The sequence below is a fragment of the Molossus molossus genome, unplaced genomic scaffold, assembly GCF_014108415.1.
Source record: "Molossus molossus isolate mMolMol1 unplaced genomic scaffold, mMolMol1.p scaffold_m16_p_14, whole genome shotgun sequence".
Classification (NCBI taxonomy): domain Eukaryota; kingdom Metazoa; phylum Chordata; class Mammalia; order Chiroptera; family Molossidae; genus Molossus; species Molossus molossus.
Window position 1 is genome coordinate 16,851,669 of NW_023425349.1, and position 27,118 is coordinate 16,878,786.

The window sequence follows — 27,118 nt, forward strand, 5'->3', positions numbered from 1 at the left end:
TAGTACTTTTTCAGAGGTGTGCTTTTTAATAATTTTTGAAAGCTGTCTTATGGAGAAAAAATGTCCCACCTTATTCTCCTTGAAGACGCACAATCTGAGTGTACTGATGGTTTAATTAATTCCAAAGTTTTTACTTGAACAAATCCATCATTCTTCCACATTCCTGTTTGACTCTAGGTGGATCTCTCTCCGAGACTCAGTTTCCCCATCTAGAACCTCTGCTAGAGCAGAGGTTTCCAGACTTTTTCTGCAAAGGATCAGATAGTAGATGTTTTAGGCTTTGTGGGCCATGGACTCTTTGTTGCAACTACTCAGTTCTGCCATTGTATCCATACACGATAAAAAAGAATGAGGATGGCCATGTTCCAATAAAACTTTATTTATAATAATAGGCAGAGAGCTGGATTTGACCCATGGGCCATAGTTTATTGAATTCTGGGTCCGAGGGTGTGCTAACTGCTCCCTAATGTCCTTGCAGCTCCAGTCCTCCCTCCACCTTCTCTCCTGAGTAGTTTTTCACTCCCAAGTATGAAGTCATTTTCCCCCAAAACTATCCCTACGGCCTACACTTTCAGAAGCCATCATCTTTTCTTCCAATGCGTCTGTCTGTGAGACTGTCTCCATCTCCCCAGCTGCGAGGTGCCTTCTTCATCTCTTTGCTCTGTTTATCTTAGTAACCGCCCATCTTTCATTCCTCTGAAGGATTGGTTGGCTGGAATACGCCTTGTCTTCCTCCCCCAGAACCTTTGATCTGATGCTCATAAGCATTTGCTGACAGTCAGACAGAAAAGGGGGAGCCCAGATCCCAGGCCCGAGGGCCCAGGGAGTAATGAACGAAGGCTGCGTTTATCTGTTTCTAACTGGCAAGCTCATTTCCAGTTCAGCTGCGAGTCACTGCAAGCCCAGAGCCGGAGCAGGGGGCAGCCTTCCTCTTCTGCCAGCCTGGTGCCCAGGGCCCCTGGTTCCACTGAGACAGGAGCTTGCCTTGACTTTACCAGGCTTGGAAGAAGCTGCCATCTGTACCGAGCTCTGCCCCCCCACCCCCACGAGCCCCGTTTTGCCCCTCAGACTGTGCATCACACAACTTTGAATACACCATTCACATCATCTGTTGTGTAAATGGAACTCTTTGGGTTGTACACATCACTTGGCTTTTTTAAGCTTCTTGATACAGCCGAAGACCCCTCTCGCCTTATGAAATCTTATGTAGAAATCAATAAAACCGGTAGAAGTGCAACTGCTCTATTTGCATTTGAGATGAGGGTTTAAAGTTCTCCTCCCTACTTGGTTTTCCTCTGGCCCCCTTCCGGTAGATGCTGAGATGCTTCCTGGGACCCCTAGAAATCCTCAGAAGCATTTTGGAGCCTTCAGACTTGGTCATGAATGTCATCCTAGCCATCCGGAGTTCCATAGTCTTCCTCTTTGATTAAGTCTCACATACATCCTTAGCACCATGCTGGGCACTGAAGGGGTAGGGGCAGGAGTAGGAGACATGGGCCCCGGTCTCCAAGACCTGATGATGTGGTTGGAGAGGCCAGTAGAACATGGGATGAGACACTGAGCTTAACAAGATAAGACCTCACAAGTGGAACTAGTTATTCAGAGAAGGATGGGGGCAAGGAGGAGAGATTTCCTGGAGATGGTCGCATTGGAATGGAGCATTGATGGTGGGAAATGTTTGGAGAGGCAGAGGGGGGAAGTGGGGCAGGGTGAGCAAAGGCCCAGAAGTGGGAGACACGTGTACGGGTCGAGACAGAGCACAGGATGGAGCACCTGTGACTCAGGGCTGGTGTGCACAGAAGAACAAGGCAGGAAAGGAGTTTCAACAAGGGAACCGAGGAACTCAGAAAGAAAGGGGAAATGATGTCTTTTCCAGACCGGCCCCCCTCCTTCTATCACAGTTATCACTCATAACTGCTTCAGTTGATATTATTAATCCCATTGTACAGAATGAGTTTCTACAGGTTCTTGGAGGTTGAGGTGCTCCCCAAGGTTGCATTGCTTGTATCAAGTAGAACTGAGATTCAAACTGAAATGGACTTGACTCCGAAGCTGTGTTTCCCTATGACGTGGGACTTCATGAAAGATACAGGGCTGGGGAGAGTTCACGAAAGAAAGGTAGAAATTCTGTAAATTGGCAGTAGAAGAGAGGAACTCTAGCTGGGGAAAAATATCCTCGAATATTAACATCTTGCAAGATCCTTGGAGGATCCTCCAGTCCCACCTGCCATCTTTAACTATGGAGAAAGGGAGGCCCAGAGGGAGCAAGGGGGCTGTTTCATGTAAGTGGTAGAACAAGGCTCCATGCTGGTCTCTGAACCCTCAGGCCAGCGCTCCTGACAAGGCGTCATGAACAAACCCCTCGCTCATCTTTTACCTTTGCAACTGGTACCGTCTCCTTGGCCCATTGGACTCCTGTGGGTTCGAGAATTCGACCTTTTGAACAATCCTGAATTTATCTCTCCCTCTCCAGAGACCACGGAGTTGGGCAGCAAGAAGGAGCTCAAGTCCATGCCCTTCATCACCTACCTCTCAGGTCTGCTGACGGCCCAGATGCTGTCGGATGACCAGCTCATCTCAGGTGTGGAGATCCGCTGCGAGGAGAAAGGCCGCTGTCCAGCTACCTGCCACCTTTGCCGCCGACCAGGCAAGGAGCAGCTGAGCCCCACGCCAGTGCTGCTGGAAATCAGCCGTGTGGTACCACTCTACACACTCATCCAAGACAATGGCACCAAGGAGGTGAGCCCCCCATAGCCACTAAGTCGAGTCTAAGTCCCACCCTCCTGCCTCCTGCCTGGCGGGCCCTTTGTCTCTCGGGCCTGCGTCGTCGTCGTCATCATCATCATCATGGCTAGCATTCGTTGACGCCTTATCATGTTTTAAGCACATACATAGCTTGATGACACCACCTGGTATCACCGACAAACCCTCAAATCTCAATGGTTTAATACAATAGACGGTATTTCTTGTTTGTGCAGAGTCCCAAATAGACTTTTTTTTTTTTTTTTTTTTTATGCATAGCTTTATTCTGAGGAGTTCAGGAATCCAGCCTGTTTTATCATGGTCTCCACCCGCCTGGCGTTTCCACGGTTGAGGAGGAAGAGGAAAGAGTATGGGGGTGGGGGTTGCACGGATCAGTTTAAAGGGGTCAAGGCTGGAAGTGGGAAGTCTCATTGCGGCTCCCTTTCCGTTGGCCAGACGCAGCCACTGGGCACACCTGTCTGCAGGGAGGGGGGAAGTGCACCCCATCTGTGTGTCTGGGAGACGACACGGGCTTGGGGAAGCGCTCGGTGCCCGCCTCAGTACTATACGCGGATCATCTTATTTAATTCACCCTTCAGAGCTGTGTGTTTCTTATACCAGGTGGGCGCATATGAAATTGCAGACATTTGACCATCTTTTATTTGCAAAAACAGCAGTCCCATATGGTTCATTTTAATGTAATCCCTGCTTTACCACTGAGGGAACCTCAGAAACATTAAGTGTTTTGCTGAACCTTGGTTTGCTCCAGGGACGACATGCTTAATTGTGAAATTACGTCTCTGCTTTATCGTCTTCCTGTGCCTCTCATTCAGTTACAGCATGGTCAGGGCCTGAAGGGACCATAGGCGTGACTCGGTCCATGGTGTGCAAACTCGTGTTCCGGGCACACTTTTCCAAGGCGGTCTTCAGGAACCCCAGTCGATACGGCCAGGGGTGGTGATGCCGCTCCTTCAGGGAGGGGGAGAAGGCGGAGAAGGCCTCTCTACTTGCTCCTCACTCTTCTCTGCAGAGAGTCCTTGACAGTTCTGGACCTGCAAAGGAGACACTCGGGTCGACCACCGACCCACGTCCAGTGGGGGCTGTGGAGCGCGTGCCCTCCCCGAGCTCCCCCGGGCTGAGTGAGTGCTGAGGTGCAGGGCTCCAAGCGGACAGGAAGGGGTGAGAGGAGGAGTGAGGGGAGGACCAGGCAGACGGCACGAGGCAGAAGAGAACGTGGTCTGTACACAGACAGACAGAAATTCCCGTGGCTGAGACTAAGATCCGGGAGGGAGGGAGCAGATGGCCGCGGGGGGAGAAGGAGCCTGGTCACGGGGGATGTCATAAGCTGGATCGTGGCGTGTGGACCCTGTCTGGAGGGCACTGAGATGCTGAAGGTACGTGATCAGCAGGAGGCTGATGGGGTTAGATGTTCTTTTTTGGGGGGGGGAGCCCTCTGGAAACAATCCAGATGGCCATCAACAGGATGGAGGTGAGGTGTGGGCCATGCATACAATGGAATACAGTACAATGGCCAAAATGAATGAACTGTAGTAACAGTATGAGATGAACGAACATACTGTTCAATGAAGAAAAGTCCCAAAGATACATTTTAAATAGCACAATACCCTTTCTACTATTTTAAGTTTAAAAAGATACACACACACATCCCTAGACACTACCTTTTAGGAATAAATACAGATGCAGTAAACTATTTAAAAATGGAATCAAGGAAACGAGGACCGTAGGATTCAGGGTGACGGCAGCCTCGAGTCAGGGGAGGCAGGGTGACCACACGAGGGAGCGTTTGTGACACTTCCGTAGTGAGGACCCTAGCTGGCGTTTCGCCTGGTGGATTTGTGGGAGTTTAGCAGAGTATGAAAACTAGCGAACCTAGCTAGCACTAACCGGATGTTCCATAAAGCCTAACCATGCACGGTGCAACCGTGAACTTGAGTCACGAACCACGCATCACGAATAATCTAAGTCCGTGCATAAGCGGTCCCCAAAGTAGCAGCACCAGAAAAGCCAAATGTGCACATGTCTGCAGGCCTCTGGCCTCAGGGTCAGTCCACTGTGGAGATGTCAGCATGGAAGCAGGGGGCCTGTGCAGGCCCTTGAAGCTTCCAGTGAATACCAAGGTGGGTCTGACCCGGGTTGTGCTGGTGAGGTGGATAAAGCAGCACCTCGGTAGCAGTGAAGGGCTGAGCTCTCCCCACCCAGCTACACGGTGAGCTCCCCACCCAGCTACATGGTGAGCTCCCCACCCAGCTACACGGTGAGCTCCCCACCCAGCTACACGGTGAGCTCCCTACCCAGCTACACGGTGAGCTCCCCACCCAGCTACACGGTGAGCTCCCCACCCAGCTACATGATGAGCTCCCTACCAGCTACACGGTGAGCTCTCCCTACCCAGCTACACGGTGAGCTCTGCACCCAGCTACATGGTGAGCTCCCCACCCATCTACACGGTGAGCTCCCTACCCAGCTACATGGTGAGCTCCCTATCAGCTACACGGTGAGCTCCCCACCCAGGTACATGGTGAGCTCCCTACCAGCTACACTGAGAGCTCTACCTACCCAGTTACACGGTGAGCTCCCCACCCAGCTACACGGTGAGCTCCCCACCCAGCTACACGGTGAGCTCTCCCTACCCAGCTACACGGTGAGCTCTCCCTACCCAGCTACACGGTGAGCTCTCCCTACCCAGTTACATGGTGAGCTCCCTACCCAGCTACACACGGTGAGCTCTCCCTACCCAGCTACACGGTGAGCTCTCCCTACCCAGCTGCACGGTGAGCTCCCCACCCAGCTACACGGTGAGCTCCCCACCCAGCTACACGGTGAGCTCTCCCTACCCAGCTACACGGTGAGCTCCCCACCCAGCTGCACGGTGAGCTCCCCACCCAGTTCCACGGTGAGCTCCCCACCCAGCTACACGGTGAGCTCCCCACCCAGCTACACGGTGAGCTCCCCACCCAGCTGCACGGTGAGCGGGCTATTACGATGCCCTGCGCTGCTCTGTGAGCTTGCCCCAGGACGGCACCCTGGGCTGCGGCCTCCTCTTCTCAAACGTAGCACCACGCCAGCTCAGTCCTGGGACTTTGTGATCTGTTCTTGGCACATGTGTGGTAGCAGAGGACTGGTAGTTCCATTCTTCTGTGCTTAGGAGTCAGAGGATCCCTTAGCACCCTGACAATATTCGGCTCCGGAGATTCAGTGAGGTCTTCCTGAGGCCCATTCCTGTGTTATCAGAGAAGCCCGAGGATGGGAAAGTGGCCACTAGATGTCACTGTTCTCCTTACGGGAGCCCTGGAGCCCTGGGAGTCTCACTGATTCATTCATTCACCATGTATCTTTGAGCACCTACTGTGTACCAAGTCCTTGCTGTGTCATACCCCGAAAAGTGAAGAGTGTGACAACTGGACGTGGTCTTTATCTTCATGGGATTGACAGCCTGTTGGAAAAGGCAGATATTAGTGAAACAATCACATAAATAGGTAAAGACAGACAGTGCCAAGTGCCGAGAGCGGCCAAGGCCCTGGTTTGAAAGTGTGTGACAGGGGCCTTGTGGGATCAGGGAGGGCTTCCTTGAGGAAGTACCATGGAAACGGAGTCTTTGGGGGCCAAGGTCAATGTGGAGGACTGGGTTTGGGGGAGGGGAGAAGGCTGAGGACCTGCTTGATTGAAGGCCCAGCTCCTGCAAAGGCCTGGAACATGAGCAAACATGGCCATTCCCCTGAGGAACTGAGTGACAACTGGTGTGGCAGGGCCGAGACTGAGGGGCAGCTCCGCCGGCAATGCTGAGAGGGGGCAGGACCAGACCGGGCAGGGCAGTGAAGGCGGTGGTGGCGGGGTGCTTGGTCCCTGGTGCTGGGGCGCACGGAGGAGTGGAGGCAGAGAGCGTGGGTGCTGGCTCTCGGCTCCAAGCGCTGCTCCTCGGAGTTACCCCTACACAGAAACGTCAGAGCTGGTGGACTGCGGCTGGCTTCCTCCGCGTCTCCCGATTCTTCCCCCATCCTCAAAACCCCGTCTAGTGTCACCGCAGCGAGGGGCCGTGGTGGCGTAGGCATCTCCAACGGAGCAGGCTGAGGTGGGGGTGGGCAGGCGGCCCCACTGCAGGCCTGGAAATGGCCCTGGGAGGCTGGTGTGATGAGAAGGCCTCTCTCATGGTCTCCGTCACTTGCTTCTCCACCTTTTCCCAAACCCCCACCGCGCCTCTCACGGTCCCCCCGTCCCTCTGCCTCTGTCTGCAGCTGGTGGCAGAGGCCATCTGACAAAACACACAGCAATGCCTGGACCCGGACACTGGGTCACAGCAGGTCCTTTTCTTTTCGGACCTCTCCTTCCCCACCTGGAAAATACCGGCAGAATGAGTGACTCTCTGCGCTCCCTGCAAGAGAAATTGTCCAAAGGAATCACAGCACCCTCCACCCAGGATGGGTGGGAAGCCTGCCTCAATCCCCTTTCCCACGTGATGCTGAAGGACCGCTCCACACCTCCGTTGCCACATCTGTAAAATACGGTCTCGTGACCCCAACTTCATAGGAATCACACGAGATAATGAATGTATAGTGCCTGGCTCATAGCGTGTAGTGGGCAGCCTTTTTCTATAATAGTTAAAAATGTTTGTCCAAAGTGGCCCCTTCCTTTTTCTATGCTCCCTTTGGTACCTTGTCTTCTAGGTAGCACTCGATAACTCTGCAGGTGTCCAGAGTGCTAGGGGTGTGACATTTAGGGTGCACTGTTTTGTGTATGGGAGGTCATTGCTTAACCCCAAAAGGCAGATCACAAATGGAGGGGGCTTAGGACCATGTTCTCACTTTATGAACACTTCTGGAACTGATACTCTGTAGGTAAGGAATACCATAGGTGGAATTAAACAGGAGTAAAACCATTTCCTTCTCCTATAGACCTTCCAAAGCAGGACGGGACATTCTTCTAGGTGAGAACCCTGACTCCTTGAGTTATTTGAGGCCAAGTCAGCTCCTGAGTTCCATTTTGTGGCACAGTCAGGAGTATCAGAAAGGGGGTACAACGTGTCTGAGGTTTGTGGGGCAGTTCTGGTGTCGGATTCTGGACCAGGGTCAGGGGGTGCTCTAGAGAGCCTCGGGACCCCAGGACACTAGCTCCTCTGGTGATTGGGGTGGCCTCGGGTCCATTTCGTGAATGCATGGGAGAGGATGATGACTTCTGCCCCAGCTGGAAAAGAACCCATCATTATATTTCACACTGTGGTTTTGAACAAGCAAAGCAGGAAAAAATGTCTTCTTGATGGAGAGTTTGATTAATATGTAAATCTCCTCCCTCCACCTGTTAAATGACCCATACATAGCCCAAAGCCGCAGAGCTTGGCTAAGCATAACTAGGACTTAATGTACGAGAGTTTGTGTGGTTGTTCATTTAGCCTTTGGGTGAAGAAGAGGAGATTCCAAGTGGGGGAGACAGAACAGGGGCCTGGGAAGAGCCAGGTGGCGCTGGATTTGAATTCTATCTCTGCCGTCGCCTGTCTGGGTGACCTTGCTCCGAGCACTAGAGTATTGGGACACCTGGAATCGGAGACACCTGGGTCACCCAGGCTCCATTCTTGATTTTTTAATGATACTGGACATGGATGCTTTGGCTGTTTGGGTCTCTGTTTCTTTTTGTTTGTTTTATTTTTTCTTTCTGTGTCCTTTATTATTTTTTATTTAATTATTTTTGTTACCGATGTTTCTCCTTTTCCCCCCATTGACACCCTCCTCCCGTTCCAGCCTGCCCCCAGCGAGTCTCTGTTTCTTTATCTGCATGATAAGTACTGGTTAACTTCACCCACACTCCCCTCTGGCCTTGTGATAGGGTCAGGTCTAACTTCCACCCTGAAAATAGGAAAATATTTTAAGGATGGAAGAAGCATGCTGAGACCTGCAACTTATTTTTTATCCAGAGATATTACCAGGTTTACTCCTTAAATTAATATTGGGACGAGAAAGATGTCCCTGTCCCAATGTCACAGCATGTATGAGTGGAGAGGGATATTGAAATTAAATCCTATTTATTTTCCAGAAATTTATTAAAATTTTTTTTAAATATATATATTTTTTATTTTAGAGAGACAAGAAGGTAGAGAGAGAGAGAGAGAGAGAGAGAGAGAGAGAGATGGAAACATCGATAAGAGAGAACATCGATTGGCTGCCTCCTGCATGCCCCCCACTGGTTATCGGGCCCACAACCTGGGCATGTGCCCTGACCGAAATTGAACCGACGACCTCTTGGTGCAGGGGTTGATGTTCAACCACTGAGCCACACCAGCTGGGCTCAACCTCTGTAACCGACACACAGTAAAACTGAGACTTAGCGATGAAGAATGATTTGCTTCGGGGCACGGAGTAAAGTCTGAATTCCAAGAGGTCAAGCGTGGCTTCTGACCTCAGACATCATCTCTCTGAGACTCAGTTTCCTCATCGGAAAAGTGGGTGGTGCAGGACTCTCATATAGAAGAGTCAGGAGTCGGTTTGCCATTGTTCTGAGGACTGTAACATATTCTAGATCCGAATCGATTTTTTTCTAGTGCCGGGGTCCCCTGCCCAGATGTCCAATAATGTGAGGTGGGTTTCTTTTCTTTCTTTTCATTCTGCCCCAGGGAGCCATGGGTAATTTGGTCTTGTGGTTGTCTGGCCTTCCAGCAGATCCCCCCTCTCTGCTAGAAAGACTCGTTTTCTTTTTTTTTTTTTCTTTTTTTTTTTTTTATCCTCACCCGAGGATATTTTTCCATTTTTTGTACAGATAGAGTATGGGAGGGAGAGAGAGGAAGGGAGAGAGAGAGAGAAACATCGACGTGAAGGGACACATCGAGTGGCTGCCACCCGCACGACCAACCAGGGCCGGGGACAAACTGCAACCGAAGTACGTGCCCTTAGCGGGAACCGAACCCGGGTGTCTCCAGACCGCAGGCCGACGCTCTAACCGCTGAGCCAAACTGGCCAGGGCGAAAGACTCATTTTCTCTATTCCTGCTTTTTGGCTCAAACTGAGAAGAGAATTCCAAATGGCTGTCCTTTGAAGAGAAATTAACAGCCAAGATTATGCACCCCCGCCCCCGCCACACACCGTTATTATTACTACCACTACCACTACCACTACCATGATCGCAAGACCCTCACCCCACCACCTTGCACTGGTGCTTAGCACGTGCCAGAGACCGTGCTAGGAGATGTGATACGGAGAGAAGACACAGACCGTGCCTTCAAGTGACTGAGGCAGAAGGACCGCATAAGTAACTATAATTACTCACATATGCTACATGGATGCATGATTTACTTTCAAATAATACAACAGACATTCCAACAGTGTTAGAAAGGAGCTCGAAAGGGAGACTGGGGACAAGACCCGGCGGGCAGGTGGGCAGGGGCAGACAGCGGGATGGCTTGAGGCAGGTCGGCTGCTCAGGAGGAGAAGCCTATCAGATGCCTGTCATCTGCCAGAGCCGTGCCAAGGGCTCTCCTGCGTCGTCTCACTTCCTCACGCCACTCACGAGGGAAGTGCTCGTACTCTCTGTAATACATGGGAGAGGCCTGAAGCCCGGTCTGTGGAGTTCCCGAGCTAGTTGAGGCCAGAGGTGGAGACGAGCCTTCCACCTGTTTCGTGAATAACACTGATGAAGCAGAGCGATGCTCCCCTCTTTGCACGCTGCCTCCCGGTGACGGCGGTGGAGTGAGCAGCAGCCACGCAAGACGGTGTGAAGCACAGTGCCCAGGTGTTCACTAAGTCCTTGACAAACTACGTCTGACAAACCTTGGTCTAAGGTGTAGGAGGAAAGAAGGGGAAAGAAAGTTATGTCCATTCCTACGTGCCAAACATACAGGAGACTGAAACCCAACAGTTATTTAACATTTTTTTATTATCAAATAGATTGGGGTGACTTTGGTTAATAACATTATATAAATGTCAGGTGTACAACTTTACAGTACAACATCTGGCCATGCTATCATGTGCTCACCTCCCAAATTCTAGTCTCCTTCCGTCACCTTGTATGTGACCTCTTCACCCTCTTCGCCCTGCTCCACCATCCTCCCCTCTGCTAACCAGTCTCGTCTGTGTCTGTGAGTCTGTTTGTTGCTTTTTGCTTTATACCCTCCATAGGAGTAAAACAATACAAACACCCCACTATTTTTGAGTGCCAGCCGTACCCCTGGCATTTTGAATTGCTTTATGCGTATCGCTTTGTGCCCCCTCGCTCTACCCTGCTGCCGCACAGTGGACGTATGTATTATTATGCCCGTTTCACAAGTTCAAAGGCAAAAACCTGAGGCTTTAAAGAGATACGTAATTTGTCTGAGCTCGCACAGCTAGTGCCCTGTGGGGTGAGAATTCAGACCCAGATGTCTGTGTCTCAAATATGTGGGTCTCTCATGCTTGTGACAGGTCAGAAAGATTAGGGAGAGAGAACACTGGAGACGTGACATGCGGAGGTTGATTGTGGGCAGGTTTACCGCTGGGCTGAAGCCTGTGGGAGCCCGGTGAACTCCAAGGGGCCCTTCAAGGTTTGGGGTCAAGGGAAAGGCATGACTGAATGTGAGTTTAGGTCAATAACTGCAGCAACCATTGACGGGTGAATAACAGGGACCTGGGCTGCTTTATGGCAAAGGTTATTCATTTGGGGTCTTCAGGTCCCTGATTTTAAAGGGTCTTTGGCTCTCCATCCCCAGAAAGTGTTTACAGAATTATACATTCTTGTAATTTTTTTTCTGGGAAAAAAAAAAGATGCATGGCATCAGCACATTTTTCTACACGTTCTTGACCCCAATGTTGTAGAGCCCTACACGACGAGGGCGGTTCGTGGCGGTGCCCCTGCAGAAGTCGTCTATGAGATGGCTGGGGGACTCGATTCCGATCATTTTAACAGGTATTCCTGAGGGTCTCCTATGGGCCAGGCCCTGTTCTGGCCATTTGGGATACATTAGGGAGCAAAACAGGCATATATTTCCATCATCTGGACACTTAACGTCTACCGGAGTATGTGTGGGAGACATAAACAGTCAGAAGAGTACACGATGTAGTATATTAGAAAGTGAAGGGGGGAAGAAGTAAAGCAGAAGGAGGGAGGTGAGGGGTGTCTGGTGGGGTGTGGAGACCTGGATCTCAGGGTGTCTCTCAGTCCGTCTGATCACGTGGGATGGCCAAGCGTTTGCTAAAAATGCAGATTCTTGGTTTCGTCGTCCCGATTCTGTTTCTCTGGGGGGTGAGCCTGGAGTTTCCATCTTCACAAGCTTCCCCAGTGAGTCTGAGGTCCACTGAGCTTGAGAACCAGTACCCCACATCCCGGGTCCTACATCTCTGTCTTTCTGGCTCTGAAATTCCTTCAGGGAGTTCCTTGCTTAGGGACTAAGAAAGCCCAGTACTTCTTCTCTGGCGTCAAGGTTCTCTGCCATTGCGAGACAGCTCCCCTCCCTCCCCGTGTGTTCTGAGAAGGAGGTGAACTGGTCAGGAACCGGACTGTCAGGCAGTCCTTGGCAAGACGGAAGATCAAAGGACAGAGAGGGGGAATAATCCACGTGTTACTCAACAGGCTCATGGTCAATTACAAAAGAGGAACTTAACGCTTGGCTCGCCTACTTGCAGAACTGGAAAACGTCGCCATTTCGTGAGACCAGAAGACAACCAGATTCAATGAGGTATACAAGACATGCTGACTGAGCAAATGCAGACGTTTCTGCATGTCAGACAGTAGAGCGTTTATGGGTGTTTTTTTGTTTGTTTGTTTGTTTTCACCACGTGGGACATTGAATTCCATTAGCAAATATAATAAAAACGAGAACAGCAGAATGTCTTTCCCATGTCCTTGAAACAGTACCAACCATTCATGGAGCACTTCGGTTGTACCAGGAGCTCAGCTGGAGCTCACTGAATCCTCTCATCAGCCCCGCATGGTGGGTTCTACCGTTATCTTTCTCTTCCCATTAGGAAAAGCGAGGCAGTGGAGACGTTAGTCCACTTTGCCCCACGGTCGTACAAACAGGAGCTGGGGGAGCCAGGGTTTGACCCGGACACCTGAACATTTTCCCACCTTGCTACACACTCTCTCTGCGAGCTGCCTCCCTTCAGCTATTTAAATGAAGTGGAATAAGTGGAAATCTAATGTGTACTATTGACACTATCACTGCAGTGTATTACCTTCCCCGTCTACTGTCTTTATGTCTTTACTTAATGCCCACATTTAATGGCCACATTAAAAACACACACGCACACACGACCATTTCCTGCCCTGCACCAATTCACTCTCATTCATTCCATTCCAGGGTTGGTTCCGTCCAGCCAAGGGAAATATAATGGCTTCTCTTCATTTGTCCTAAATGACTTTCCCTACCTTTTAACACTGTTTCCTGTCTCAGTTCTTACAATCCTGAAAACAAGGAGACATCTTGGCTACCTTTCACTTCTTCCTGCCTGCACCCAAACCCCCAACACGACAATGCATTCATACATGCTGTAGATTTTTCTTCTTAAGAATTTCTCAGATATGTTCACTTATACCCAGTCTGGTCCAAGTCTTGCCGGGATGGTTGCTGGAAGGCTTCTAACTGGCTAACACTGAACCGTGCTTCCTCTAATCCAGAGTTTTCCTTGGAGCCAAAGCGATGTTTTCAACATTAAAACTTGTTCATATCACTGTCCTGATTAAAATCCTTAACCGACTTCTAGTTGCTCTTAGGATTAAGACTGAGGTGTTTACAAGGACCTATGAGGGGCTGCTTGCACAGGCCCTTCTGACTCCTTCAACCCCATCTCGTGCCCGCCTCCTCCTGGCCTTCTGGGGTGCAGTCGGTGATCTTTCCGTTTCTGGACACAATGTGCTTCATCACCGCAGAGCCCTTGCACCTGCGCCGTGCGGTCCTCCCCACCTGGAGGTGCTCCAGCCCTGCACTCACTTCCGTCCACCGTTCGCTGCTGGTCACCGGCCGGGCCGCTGAGGCTTCTAGATTTCATAAGATCCCCGTTTGCCGGTTTACTTCCTTCCTTGAAACTTTTTCTCTTTCTTCCCGTAGCAGTCATCATGGTATCTAATTATGCCTCTGTGGTTTGTAGTTGTTTGATTAGTGTCTGTCTCCTCTTTCTCCTCCTCCACGCTTTGTTGTTTTCACTGATGACGGCGGTGCCTGTGAGGAAGACGGTGCAGGGAAACTCAGGAACGCAGGCAGCATACGGGCCTCTTGTCAAACTCTCTTGCCTCTCGGTTCCTCTCCACCACACCTTGCAAGGGGTGGGGAGCCCGTGTTTGAACACTGCTCGGTGACCCCTAAGCGCTCTGGTTCCCTCACTTTTAGAACATCCTTCCTTAGAGTGAGTCAGCATATTTTCCTGTGCGTTCGAGGCAAACTCCAGTGGCCCAGGGCCTGGACCAGCTTCTGCTCAGCACTGTACCAACAACTGTCAGTCTAGTACCTGGTGCGCAGTAGACATTCAAGAAATGTGTTTTGGGGAATGAACGGCTGAGCAAACCAGGTGAGGGCCAGCTCGCACTGATATATGGTTCCTTGTTGCTTGTGCCCACGCTGGCTCCCGTGGTCCTCTCGCTAGGCCTGTGACGGATTCAGTGTTTATCTTCATTTCACAGATAAGGAGACCGAGGCTCAGAAAGGGTAGGTACCACCCTCTGAAACCACACAGGGCTAAGACATATCAGAGCCAGGGCTGGAATCCCTTTTCCAGCTGTCCCCCAACCACCCATTTATCACGCAGCCATGAGGGGCTGCTTGGACAGGCCCTTCTGACGGAGGGAGGTCTGCAAAGCCGGCCCGGCCAGGACAGAGCTGGGCTTCCAGGAACAGAGTGAGCTGCAGGCCCGTCCCTGCTGGAGAGCAGCCCTGCTCATGGGGCGCTCTCCTGGATCAGCAGGCAACCTCAGTCAGCAGAGGTGCTGAGGGCCCGGAGAGAGTCCACAAACAATCCAACTCTCTCTGTCTGTTTCTCTCTAATCTAAGAAGGAGGAGAAGTCCTTCCAGACATGCCTCATAGCTCACCAGGCAGAGGCGGGGAGAGCAGTGTGCCGGTGTGCCATCGCGCCGCCCTCCAGCCCATGCAGAGCCATGCCTGGCCCGCCGAGACCCGCCATCCCTAGCTTCCTGAGCAGGATGGTTCCAGGCTGTGGATGCCAGTCCCGGGAGGAAGAGAAATCCTGCTTCTCAACCCCGAAATAACTGAGTGCACAAAAGCGTAACATATACGAAGGTAGAGAAAGTAGTGTAATGAACCTCCATTGCCTGCCACCTTCTAGTGTCAACACTGATCAACTCACGCCAAGCTTGACATCGCCTGCTCTCACCTGACATGTCATCTTATTTTATGCGTTAAAGTGGAAGTTGGTATTTCTAAAAGATAAGGACTCATAAAACTCCTCGATACCTTTAAAATGTTGTCCAAATGGCCCTGGCCAGTTTGGCTCAGCGGTTGGAGCGTCGGCCTGCGGTCCAGAGAGACCTGGGTTCGGTTCCCACTAAGGGCACGTACTTCAGTTGCAGTTTGTCCCCGGCCCTGGTTGGGTTGTGCGGGTGGCAGCCACTCGATGTGTCCCTTTCACATCGATGTTTCTCTCACTCTCTCTATACTTCCCACTCTATCTGAACAAAAAATGAAAAAATGTCCTCAGGTGAGGATAAAAAAAAAAATGTTGTCCAAATGAACAATTCTTCCATCCGATACTTTGCAAGAGCCCAATTAACTGCTTGCTCAATGACCCCTAAGCAGCCTGATCTCTCGACTACAGCACTCTTTTGGGTCCAGAAACAAATATTTTCCTAGACATTTCCTGTTCTGTGTCTAGTTCTATCTATCGACACTGTACTGAAATGGTCTTATCTACTGATTTGGAGATAGAGCGAATGTTTTGGAATCCAAGAAATGAAGGTTCAGATATCAGTGTGGCCACAAAATTTCTGTGTGCCTTTGGGCACATTACTTAGGTGTTTCCGTTTCTGTTTCCTCATCAGTATCATGGGATTAACAATGTCTCTCTTTTGGAGTTGTTCTGTAAGGGAACTAAGACCGTCTGTGTAAGGTGCTTAGTAACAATGGGAAGCAGCTCAGTAGACGTGAATTGTCTCTCCTGGTTCTGAGTCATCGGGTCCTTGAAGACACGTTAGGTCCTGGTTGGACTTTTCTTCTGGACAATATCCCCAGTTCCTTCAATTGGTTTTCATCTCAGGATTCTGCTTCTGACCTCGGGCTGAGTCTTATCCCAGCCTCTGAAAGAACTGCAGGATGTCTGTGTCCTTAATGCTGAGGCGTATGCAGAAAGGAGGCAGGCTGCCCGCAGACCGCTTCACCTGCCTGCAGAGTTGGAGGTGGACTCCGGGTCTCTTGCTTCCGGGCTTTTGGACGCCCTGGATCACAATAGCTCCTGTCTTTAGCGCACACGGTAGGCATTTAAAACAAAACTCTTGCGTGGCCACAGGAGACTGAGGCTTAGAAGGAGAAATCTCTTAGCAATGTCACAACAGTAATTACAGAAGCAGGATCCCAGCACGTGCTTTTCTGGTCTCACAACATGCGAGCGCTAGAGATGACCTCGCCGTTGGCTCCTTTCTGTGCCCTTTGACGTGGCAAGCCGTTCTGCCGGCAAGTGGCCTTTCTTGGGCTCTAGAGTCCTCCCTGTCACAATCTCTGTTTACCTTCCCTTGACAGTAGGACTTCTCTTTGTCATTTCTCAGGCCCTTGGAAGCTGGGTTCTGTTCCACCATCTAATTAGAGTTCTTATCTCAAAACTCAACAAAGACCTTGCTCTTAACTCAATCCAAAACCCTTTCTTCAACCCTTTCCCCTCTTTTGCGGGGAGCATCAAGTCATTTAAGTGAGCTTGGGCATGGCCTCTTCAACTTGAGCTTGGGCGTGCCCAGCCTGAATCTTTCCCAGAAATTGTTGCTTCCCTTCAAATAATGAGGGGGAACACTCCTTGGAGTGGCAAGTACACGTTCATGAGACTCTGTCCATCCCTCCACAGTGCCTCTCCCATCGTTGTTGTTTTTCAAACGTGCAGATATGCATTTTGAATGGAGTCGGAGACAATGGAGGTATAGATGTATACCTATTGGTAGGTATATTAATACATAGTAAGTCCTCACTTAACATCGTCAGTAGGTTTAGTGATGTTAAGAGAAACGATGTATAATGGAACCGATTTTATCACAATCTAATGGATGCAAACAAAATTCCTGTGGCGTCTCTTCAACATTATAATGAAATGAAGTTGACCCAAATAAGGTGGTTTGAGCACCTGCTGTGCATAATATTATGTACATTTATACAGCTATACATAGATTTATTTACCGTTTTATTTTCAGAAGGTAATGAGTTACATTCAAGATAAACAGATTTACTAGTGAGATTTTGAAATTATAGGGTTTTAGTGAGATGTCATTTACAGGGCCCATGTGTTGGGGTCAGCCCGATACGGATTTGAATTCCAGATTTTATGCTCCTCTGTTGGATGGCATTGTACAGGCAACAGCCTACCTGAGCTCCACTGTCTCTTCTGTAAGATTGGATAATAAGAGGACTGCTTTCTAGCAGGATATGATGTAAAAGTTCTAAAGGAAGGAGGTGCAAGAATCAGGGAGACCCAGATGTACGTTCTCATTTTGTCATATACGGTGGAGATGTAACGTGATCACTTACAGCCCCAAGGAAGCTCCTGCAGAGCTTTCGTTAGGTGAATAGGTCGTGTGTGCAAAGCACTTGGTGATGCCAAGGACGATACCAACTTGATTAGGGATAGCTGCCGTTGTTCCTTCTTCCTCCTCCTCTTTCATCTTCTCTCCCCTCCTCTTTCTTTTCCTCCTCTTCTCGCCTGCTGCTGATTCAAGCGTCCAGCACAAATCAGGTGTACAGTAAATAGTAATTGCCTTGCCCGCAGGTGTCCATTGATTAAAAAACGAAAAGGGGAGTCAGTTCACAGAAACTAAGAAAGATACTTACTCAAAAGCAAAGAATGTTGACCCTCTGACAGTTGGTTCTAATGATATATTTTCCCCCACTGGAAAAATATCAAAAATAATAGAAGTAATTGTGAGCATTCGTGTCTAGAATTACTTTGGTCTATAAGTAATTATAAATAACAACTTTATGATGTTCACCAGTTTGAGTCCATCTGGAGAATACCTAAGTTCAGGGCCTGGTCAATAGTCATTAAGTGCTCAAATGTATGTATATGTGTGGTTACGTATACAGACCTGGCGTTATTTCAGACACTGTACAAACACTCCTTAGACCATTCTGTATTGATGCAGGTGTTAATGTATCCCCATTCGACTCACGTGGAAAGCGAAACACAGAGAGTGGAAGTCTCTTCTTTTGGTTTGCTCCACGATCCAGGGGATTGGTTCCAAAGACCACACTCTTAACCTCTGTGCTGTGCCAGCCCTCCAGCATGTGGCATTTTCTTTGCTGGACTAACGGATCTAGACGTCTCCTGTCCAACTTGTTGTGATGGAAGGGTGGCTACAGTCAACCTGGAAATGGAAATCTTCCAATCTCCCAATTCACAACCTTCTCACTCAGCTAGCTAAGGCTCCCTTCCAAAGACACAGGCAAGCTCAGTCTGGGACAAGCTAAGCATGTCCCCTCCTGTCCTCTGACCTTTCCTTCCCTGCCCCCACCCACCGTGGAAGCCCCACCAGCTGGACAGACTGCCTCCCTCAGATGCCTCCTAAGGGAAAATTGGTGTCCTGAAAAAATGCGGCCACCAGTGGCCACAGAGGGAAATTTTGCAGTCCTTCATTCAGGAACTCACCATTGGCTTAAGCCAGCATTCAGCACCTTGAGCTCACAATCTCGGACAAACCCTCCACTTGCAAACTTCCCACCCGCCTGTCATCTCCAGATGTTCTTTCCACAGGGGACAGGAGTTGCTATCTCTGCAAGGACAGCAGGCCTCCGACGACAGGTCTTGTCTGTTGGGTGGGGCAGGGATCCTTGGCTAACGGCTTTCTTTCGGAAAGGCCTGTGAGTTCTATCCAGGTCCCCACTTCCCGGGCTGAGTGGGCTGGAAACAACGCCCTGTAGAAGACAGACCCTGCGAGGAGGAGCCATCCTCTGAAGAACTTGTATTTGTGCGAGGCTGAGAAGCCCTTGGCAGTTCAAGGTCACAGGGCGAGATGCCTTGGGAAGATGACTCACAGTTAGATGGATGAGGCTACTGATATGGCTGTGTCTTCTCCCTGGAGTTATAACTGATGTTTCCTATTGCTCATAATTGGTCTGGTATTCATCACTTTCATAATTGCTGTCAGCTCAGTGACAGGCAGGACAAGTGGTCTGGAGAAAGTTGGAGCAATGTAAGCACAATCTATAGCTCTGGTGACTGAGCAGATCTACCAGGATAACAGAGGCTGGACATCCGAAGAGCTCCCCATCTTCTGTTCCTCGGAGGTCACCACCCATCCACGCAGTGCTTATTCACATAACATGTATGGAGCACCTCCTTTGGGTCAGGCCTTGTGCCAGGAGCTTATGATGCAACAAAGCAAGGAATTCCATGGTCAGTGGAGAGAAGGGCCATCCCAGTGCATCACTCAGGAAAACATTGCAGCTCACTGACAGGTGTGTTGACCAAGGTGCCGTCAGGGCCTTCTTGTCTGCTGGGAAGTCAAAAGAGGGTTTCCGAAAATGATTGCCGTTGCAGTGGGTCTTCGAGAAGGAGTATGGTTTGATCCAAGGCGGAATGCATGGAAGGCGTTCTAAGCCAAGGGCAACCACACGCAAAGACACAGTGGCAGAAAGGTCCGTTACCCATCTGGGCCCAGACAAGTGGCCCAGGGTAGCTGGTGTGCAGGACTGGGCAGACTGTGGTGGTGGTATGAGGCTGCAGGGATTGATTGGCACCACTGCATGAAGGGCCCTGTGTGCCAGGCGAAGAAGCAGAATGTTTATGCTTGTACTAGTCAAAGCTTTTTAGTGGCAATAAACAGAAACACACTGAGACTTTCTAACCAAAAAGAAGGGGGGGTAGAAATCGTTATAGTGATGTAGGGATTTCTCGTGCAGGGCAGAGGCTGGGGGTACAGCTGAATCACCAGCTTGCGGAGAGCTTCTTGGCAGTAATCCCGGAGCCTGGCATCTCCTTGCACTTAAGTTCTACCCCCTTCTCTTCCTCTCTCCCTTTTCTGGTCTCCATGCATGTAGCGCAACATGATAAGCCCACCCTAGCCAGCCAAGTCCAACTTTGTATCTCATACCAGTTGAAGCCTTCAGAGACGCCAATGAACACGTGAATCTAAATGTCCAGAAAAGAAAATCTGATTGGTCCAGTTTGAGCCACGTAATCAATTTTGGTCTTACTGCCCTTGGCCAAAGCAAGGTTATTTCGTTCAAATATGACCACCAAATATGTTTCTTACATCTGATACTCGAAAGATATCTATTAAAATCCTATAGTTTTTTATTTTCAAAGTGGAGTTCCCCTAACCCAGGATGATATGCTGTGATATCCTAGGATATACCCAAAGCCATAGGATAAAGAGATCAGAGATTCTTGAAAGTGGTAGCACCTAAGAATCACCTGGGAGCATATGAAATCATAGGGTCTGGAGCACCTCTCCTAGATTCCAGCTCAGCGGGTCTGCGTTTGGCCCGGGAATCAGAATTTCTAACAAGTGCTTCAAGTCATTAGTGAGGCAAGAGGTCCAGGGGAATCACATTATGAGAAACATTTTGGGGAAAATCTGTTGTTTTAATATTCAAAACCAACCCAAGCCTATCGTGGAGTGGAATCTATTTGCATAAATATTTAAGAAAGAGACTTCAAAGAAATTCTGCACTGTCTCTTCTGACGTTTGGGATGCTTTGTATGCAAAGCTGAGAAACCCTTCCGTATTCCACTGGAGATGCTGAAGTTAGAAGCCAAGAGCGTTGGCTCCTACCTCTCCTGGGCTGCTCCCGGGAGTGAAGGTGGCAACTGGTAAGAGCGTGGCAGAGGTTAAGGGCACAGAATGCTCTCCCACGCTGAGGCCAACACGGGGGAGATATAACAGAATCCAGGTTCTTCATGTTAGTTCACTTATGATAGACCCATTGATTAATCAATCACAGGGCCCCTACTCTGTGCTGGGCACTAGGGATTCAATAGTAAACAAAGGCCCCGACCTCAGTTTGCACACAGTCTATTAGGGGAGAGAGAGGAGCAGTGAAATAGACAATAAAATAGAACATAGTAACATAAGGGTTATTGTATGAAAGGTGGAGGGAGCCGTGTTCCAGAGGAAGGGGTCTGCCCCAGCTTCAGAGGGTCAGGGAAGGCCTTCTGCGGGGGGTGGACTCCCAGCTGAGAGCTGATGGATTAGTCACTGGGGAAAGTACCGGGTGGGGAGAGTGTTCCAAGGAGAGGAAACAGCATGTGAAAGGCTAGAGGTGAGAAAGCATGGCTGGAGAACAGAGTATAAAAAGGGTATTGGCAAGAGGTGATCCTGGACGGAGAAGCAGAGGCCAGAGATTTGGGGGGAGACTGACATTTGCACAGAGGCATCCAAATGACTCATAGCCGTCCAGTGAGAAGTGGCAGAAGTCTGTGGCCAGATAGGCCAATCCCGGTGGGCCCAGGTCATCAGGGCCACCCAGGGTCTGGTCCGGAAGCCAGAGCAGGCACCTGAGCTGGCTGCCTGGGGAAGATTGAGCAGCAGTTGGGGCAGCATCAGTGGGAGGAGCTGCCCGGGCTTCTTGCAAGCACGGTGTTGCCAGAAGGTCAGGGCCTTGGGCGTAAGAACCTTCAACACCCTTATCTTACAGAAGAGATAACCAGGTCCCAGAGAGGAGGGCCGACGCGGCCAGCATTGCACACTTACGGACGGAGCTGGACGGAGCTCTCTTTCCTGCGTAGCTGTTGGCTGGCAGAGGACTTTGTGTCCAGCCTAGAATCTGGACTGACACGACCTGGAGAAGCCTCTGCAGAATGCCAGATTCCCAGACGCCGTGTGTGTGTGTGTGTGTGTGTGTGTGTGTGTGGCGGGAGGAATCCCAAAGACAGTGTATTTACCTTCTTAGGGCTTCCCGGTGAGCATCGCTTATGAATGGCTCTGAAAGTTCTTTGTGGACCAATCTATTTGGATTCATTTGATCTAGTCTTTTTCAAATTTATTTGACCACAGCGACACCTCGCCGCGCCACCCCCCCCCCCTCGTCTGAATTTTTTTTTTAACTCAAATCAGTTACTATCCTCTTCAAGTCATATCCCTGGAGACACACTTTGGAATCTTGTTCTGGAGAATGAGGACTTGGGACCGACCAGAAGTAGGCTAACTGGTCGCCGGTCTCCTCCTAGGGATATGACATGCACCTCAACTCCCACCTGTCTTTAGTTTGGAAAAAGGACTAGGGCAGGGAAGAGGAGTCAGGCTTTGGAATCAGACCTGTGTTTGGATCCTAACCCCGAATCATCCTAGGTTCTGGTTCAGGTCAGCAGCTCACAGGAGCCCCAAACTCTTCCAGGATGGCACGGAGGCAGTGGCCGACAGCCAGGCTTCCCCGAGGAGCGCGTGCGTTCGGAGAGGGGCAGCCTCTAGGCTTCGGGATGCAAAGCAATTGAGTTTGAATCTTGCTCTGCCCAACACTGGCTCTGTGACACAGGGAAGGACCCCAAACTCGCTGGGGCCACCGTCTCCTCCCCTGCACAAGGGGGCCGCCATCTCATCCTCGCCCGATTCTTGCTGTCACTGTGGCAATGAATGGACTCCCTTCATGGCAAACACTGAGCTCTGGGTCTGGCATCTATCTGCTCAGAAATGCTCACTTGTTATTGTTAATGCATTAAAACCTAGCACTTCATCTTCTGCCTGAGATGGATAGCGCTAAAGCACGGGGTGAACTGACAAGAAAAATGGCCCCTTGCCTGGGATCGTATAACCCCTCATCCCGGGTCTGTGCGTTGGGAGAAGCAGACCGCCAACAGGGCCTCGCGCAGCAGCGTCTCAGCGGGCTGCATATTTATTTCTCTAATATTTTTTCATTAGCAGAGGTAAGTGTGGCAAGAAGGGAGGGGGGTTTTGGCTTGCTCTCAATGTCTTCCCCCTGTCACCCAGATTAACAAGCTGTTCTGTCAGGCTCTCATCATTCAGGGCAGAATGGCTGGGAAAGCCAAGTTCATCCTGACAGGGGAAATTAGGTGTCGTTTCTATGATTTATAGAGCCATAGATTAAGCTGCACAATTTCTCATATAGGAAATGGGTCCCTGCCAGTTCGTATTCCTTTAGTGGATGGCCTGGTGAATGGGGGGCGGGGGTCTGACTCAGAGGCTGAGAATGGGGAGCGGGGCCAGGGAAGTCAGGGGACAAAGCTTGGGCTTGGGGTTGGAGACTCTCTGCTCTACTGGGTTGTATCTGGGGGACCCTGGGCCAGCGTCGCCTATTCTCTGACCCCGCACTTGCTCGTCTCTGAGGAGTGATGCGGACGGTAAGAGATGCGGCCACACAGGTCCTTGGGGAGCTTTCAGGCGCCAACAGACAGGTGCCCGGCCCCAGGCCTGGGATAGGGAGACGCTAATAGGTATCTGGTCTCTTCATGACACTCCTCCCTTTCTTCCCGAACCCTCCTTGGCAGAGAGAGGATGGGAGCTGGGAGCGCTGTTTTAAACGGGCTTTATTTTTCAGAGCAGGTTTAAGGGTCCAGGCAAAATTGAGTTGGTCTGTCTCCTTTTAAAATTCTTTCCTAAAGTATAGCTGGTGTACGATAGTATGTTAGCATCAGATGTACAACATAGTGTTCGGACTGTTTTATACCTTCGGAGGTGAAATAAATAAAGGGAGAAATAAAGGAAGGGAGAGAGAGGAAGAGGGAGGAAGAGAGGGAGGGAGGGAGAGAAAGTCTGTCCTCTGATTTAGAAGCCCCCACTGTTTATTATTTCTGGACTGCCACTGCTGTTCCAAAAAGAATAGCTCAAAGTGGCCACCCCCCTTTATTTTTAAAAAAGTGAGTGTTCCAGCTCCTATATACTCCCTACTCCTTGCACACACACCCCTCCACGGAACATGCACACTGAGCCTCCTCTGCCACCAACATCCCACCCCAGAGTGTGTTACAGTCACTGAAGCTACAGTGACACATCCCTGTCACTCAAAGTCCATAGTTTACTTAAGGTTCTCTCTTGGTGTGCATTCTGTGAGTTTTGGCAAATGTATAATGACGTGTATCCACCATGATAGTATCAGAGAAGTGTAACTGCCCTAAAATCCTTTGTGGTCCACCTCTTCATCCCTCCCTTCCCTCAGCCCTTGCCAGTCACTGATCCTCTTACCGTCTCCCTAGTTGTTCTGGGTAATCATTTTTAAAAGATTCAAGGCGGTGTATCTAGGATGGGAGGTTTTAACGCGGAAGGGAAAATTGTGGGCAGCTTTGTGAAAAAGCAAAACCCAGGACACATCAGAAAATGACCAGAATTAGCAATGCTCTGGACTTAATGTCCAAGTTGAAGAAATTACAGGTGATGGTAAGGCCCAGAGAGGGTAAGGGACTTAATGAGGTCTCACAGCAAGTTAGTTAGAAAATGTCTACGATTCCTGGGATTCTCCTATCTTAGTCACTCTACTCTCTCCATGCTCTATATCCCCCTTTTCTGGGATTTTATTCACTCCTGTGGCTTCTATTATATTGAACCATATGACATCGCTGACATTTGACCTACAAAAATGGCAATCACCTATGGCGCTTTCATCTGTCCATTCCCATTGGTACAGTGAAAATCAAAATGCATGCTAAAGTGGGGGGGGGGGATTGGGAGTGTAAATAATATTTTTTTAAAATTGGATTGTCTCCATCAGAGTGTTTATTTGGAGGTTTTTAAAAAATATGTTTTTTATTGATTTTTTTTTTTTTTTAGAGAGAGATAGGTAGGGAGAGAAACATCAATAGGCTGCCTCTTGCACGCCCCCTACTGGGGACCGAGTCCGCAACCCGGGCATGTGCCCTGACCAGGAATCTAACGGGACCTCTCAGTCCCTGGGAAGATGCTCAATCCACTGAGCCACACCAGCCGGGCTATTAGGAGGTTTTATATTTCACAGCACAAGCTGCAGAGCCAGATCAAACCTGGAACTTGGGTTCAAATCCTGGCTCTGCTACTTACTAGCTCTGTGACCCTGGGCACACATGTGGAATGGACCTAATAACCATAGCTACCTCTCAGGTTTCCGGGATAATTAAATGAGTTAATATATCTGAAGTACCTGGGATGGTTGGGAGGAGCGGTACACGAACGCATGCAGATCAGCCCCTGGCTTGTGGGGAGCTCTCAGAGTACCCACTGCTCCTCTTCGGCCTGAGCCCTGATGTGGTGCCCTCTTCAGTCCTTCCTGTGCTCCTCAGCCCTGGCCCCTCCTGACCAGTGCGGCCGGCGGTGACACACTATTACTCATGTCCTCTGGTTACTGAGAATGTAGCTCATGGTGGGAGTGGCTGAGGCACTGGGCCTCAGAGCTGATGACCCGAGTTCAAGTTATTGTTCTTCCACTTTTTAACGGGGTGACATCGAACGGGCTTTTCCACCCTCCAAACCTCAGTTTCCACATCTGTAAAATGGGGATGGTATCGGCAGGATCTGCCGCATAGGCTATTGGCAGGATCTCAAGAGCTAATGTATGTTACATGCTTAGCACACGCTCAGTAAATGTTGTTGTTATGTGTGTTTCTTGTCTAACGGCACAGCAGATTCGTGGCTTAGGCCCAGGTCCAAAGATCGGCGACCTCATGCAGTGAATGGCAATTGATATGAAAATCTTGGTGTTTCTGCCAGGTTCTTGTGGTGTAAGCTTGGACGAGTCCCTTCCCCCTCTTTGGGCCCCTTCCTCCGTGAAGTCGTGGGGCCAGCCTCCCCTTCGGGACTCTGCTAGGTCTGAAGTGACGGGCCGGGGACAATGGTATGCATGTATGTGCTCCAGAGCCCTCCAGCTCCTAGGACACGCGTGAGCTTGAGGTTCTTACTTCCCTTGCCCAGCCGCTCCTCCGGGCCGCCTTTCACGATTGCCCTGAGGTGAACGACCTGTGGTTCCCGTCATTGATCACTGTGTAATCCCTCAAATCCTAAATCCATGGAGACAGCAACGATCGTTTTATTATTCTCTAATCATTCCGGGGACTGAGGGGCCGAGCTGGGCAGTTCTCACTCAGCTGTCTCGTGTGACTGCTGGTGTCAGCTGGTGGCCACGGCTGGAGCCAATGCAAAGGTCCCTGTTCACGTTTCCAGCAGATGACCTGGTGGTTGGCAAAGCCCTCAGCGGGGTCTGTTGGCTGGCATACCTCCATGTGGCCTGGACTTCCTCACAGCATGGGACTTGGGTTCAAAGAACAAGCATCCTACGAGACTTGTGGAAGCTGCCACTGTCTTAGGTCTGGACCCAGAACTGAAGTGGCAACACTTGTTTTGGTCAAGCGATCACAGAGCCCAGACTCAAGGCGACGGAACCAAGGTGCACCTCATGATGAGGGAAATGTCAAAGACGTTTAGGGTTGTGGTTTAAAGTCACCACCCCTGCCTTTCTGCTCTGTTTGGGAGTAAGAAAACTTAAGGCAATTAACATTACCTCCTTCTCATCCCAAATGTGTTCTCACACATGCTGCTTAATTATGCAGTCATCAATTTGTAACAAGAGGACGAGTCCTCACTGTCAGGGCTCATCCGCATTTGTTACCCCATTCCCACAGAATGGGGGCTCCAGCTCCTGGTCTCCAGCTCCTCTGACTACCAGGGAAATGAGTGACTGGCATCGCCTGCAGCCACCGCTCCGGAGTGTGCCGATGACCGGCGTCGCCTGCAGCCACCGCTCCGGAGTGTGCGGATGACCGGCATCGCCTGCAGCCACCGCTCCGGAGTGTGCGGATGACCGGCGTCGCCTGCAGCCACCGCTCCGGAGTGTGCCGATGACCGGCGTCGCCTGCAGCCACCGCTCCGGAGAGTGCCGATGACGTAGCAGGAACACCCAGGCAGGGCCCATCCCAGAGCTTTAGGCTGGACTAGGAGCCGCTGTATCTGCCTCTGCGGAAGCACTGCTGTGACATCCTCTTCCGTCCTTCTTGTGCTCATCAGTCCCCATTCCTCCTGACTGATCCCGCACCTGGTCAGCGAGGGCAGGCAGTACTCTCCCTACCAAGCTACGATGTCAACCACTTTCCTCTCTTCCCATCTCTCCCCAGGGTCCTGGGAGCTTCTTATGTTAGACCTTCAAACACTTGGCAAAAACTATCAATCCACTCCCCAGAGCACTAACCTCACGTATCTTCAAAAGGGAGTCCACCTCTGCACCCCACCCCAAGTCCCATTTCTGTGGCTTCAAGGAAATGGGGTCATTTTATGGCCACCAGCCGCTTTTCTGTCATCACTTTAGCTAGAAGAGAAAAGCAACAGCAAGGACACAAGTTTAGTCCCTGG

General features: G+C 50.3%; 1 protein-coding gene across 3 annotated transcripts in view; it reads left to right on the top strand.

Moving 5' to 3' along the window:
* The window catches only part of ASTN2 (astrotactin 2), an 855,221-nt gene that overhangs the window by 668,421 nt on the left and 159,682 nt on the right, over nt 1–27,118 (top strand). For all 3 annotated transcript variants that reach the window (XM_036261816.1, XM_036261817.1, XM_036261818.1), the window contains one exon: nt 2,474–2,739. In XM_036261816.1, coding sequence (XP_036117709.1) covers nt 2,474–2,739 — 266 coding nt within the window. The remainder of the gene's footprint in view (nt 1–2,473; nt 2,740–27,118) is intronic.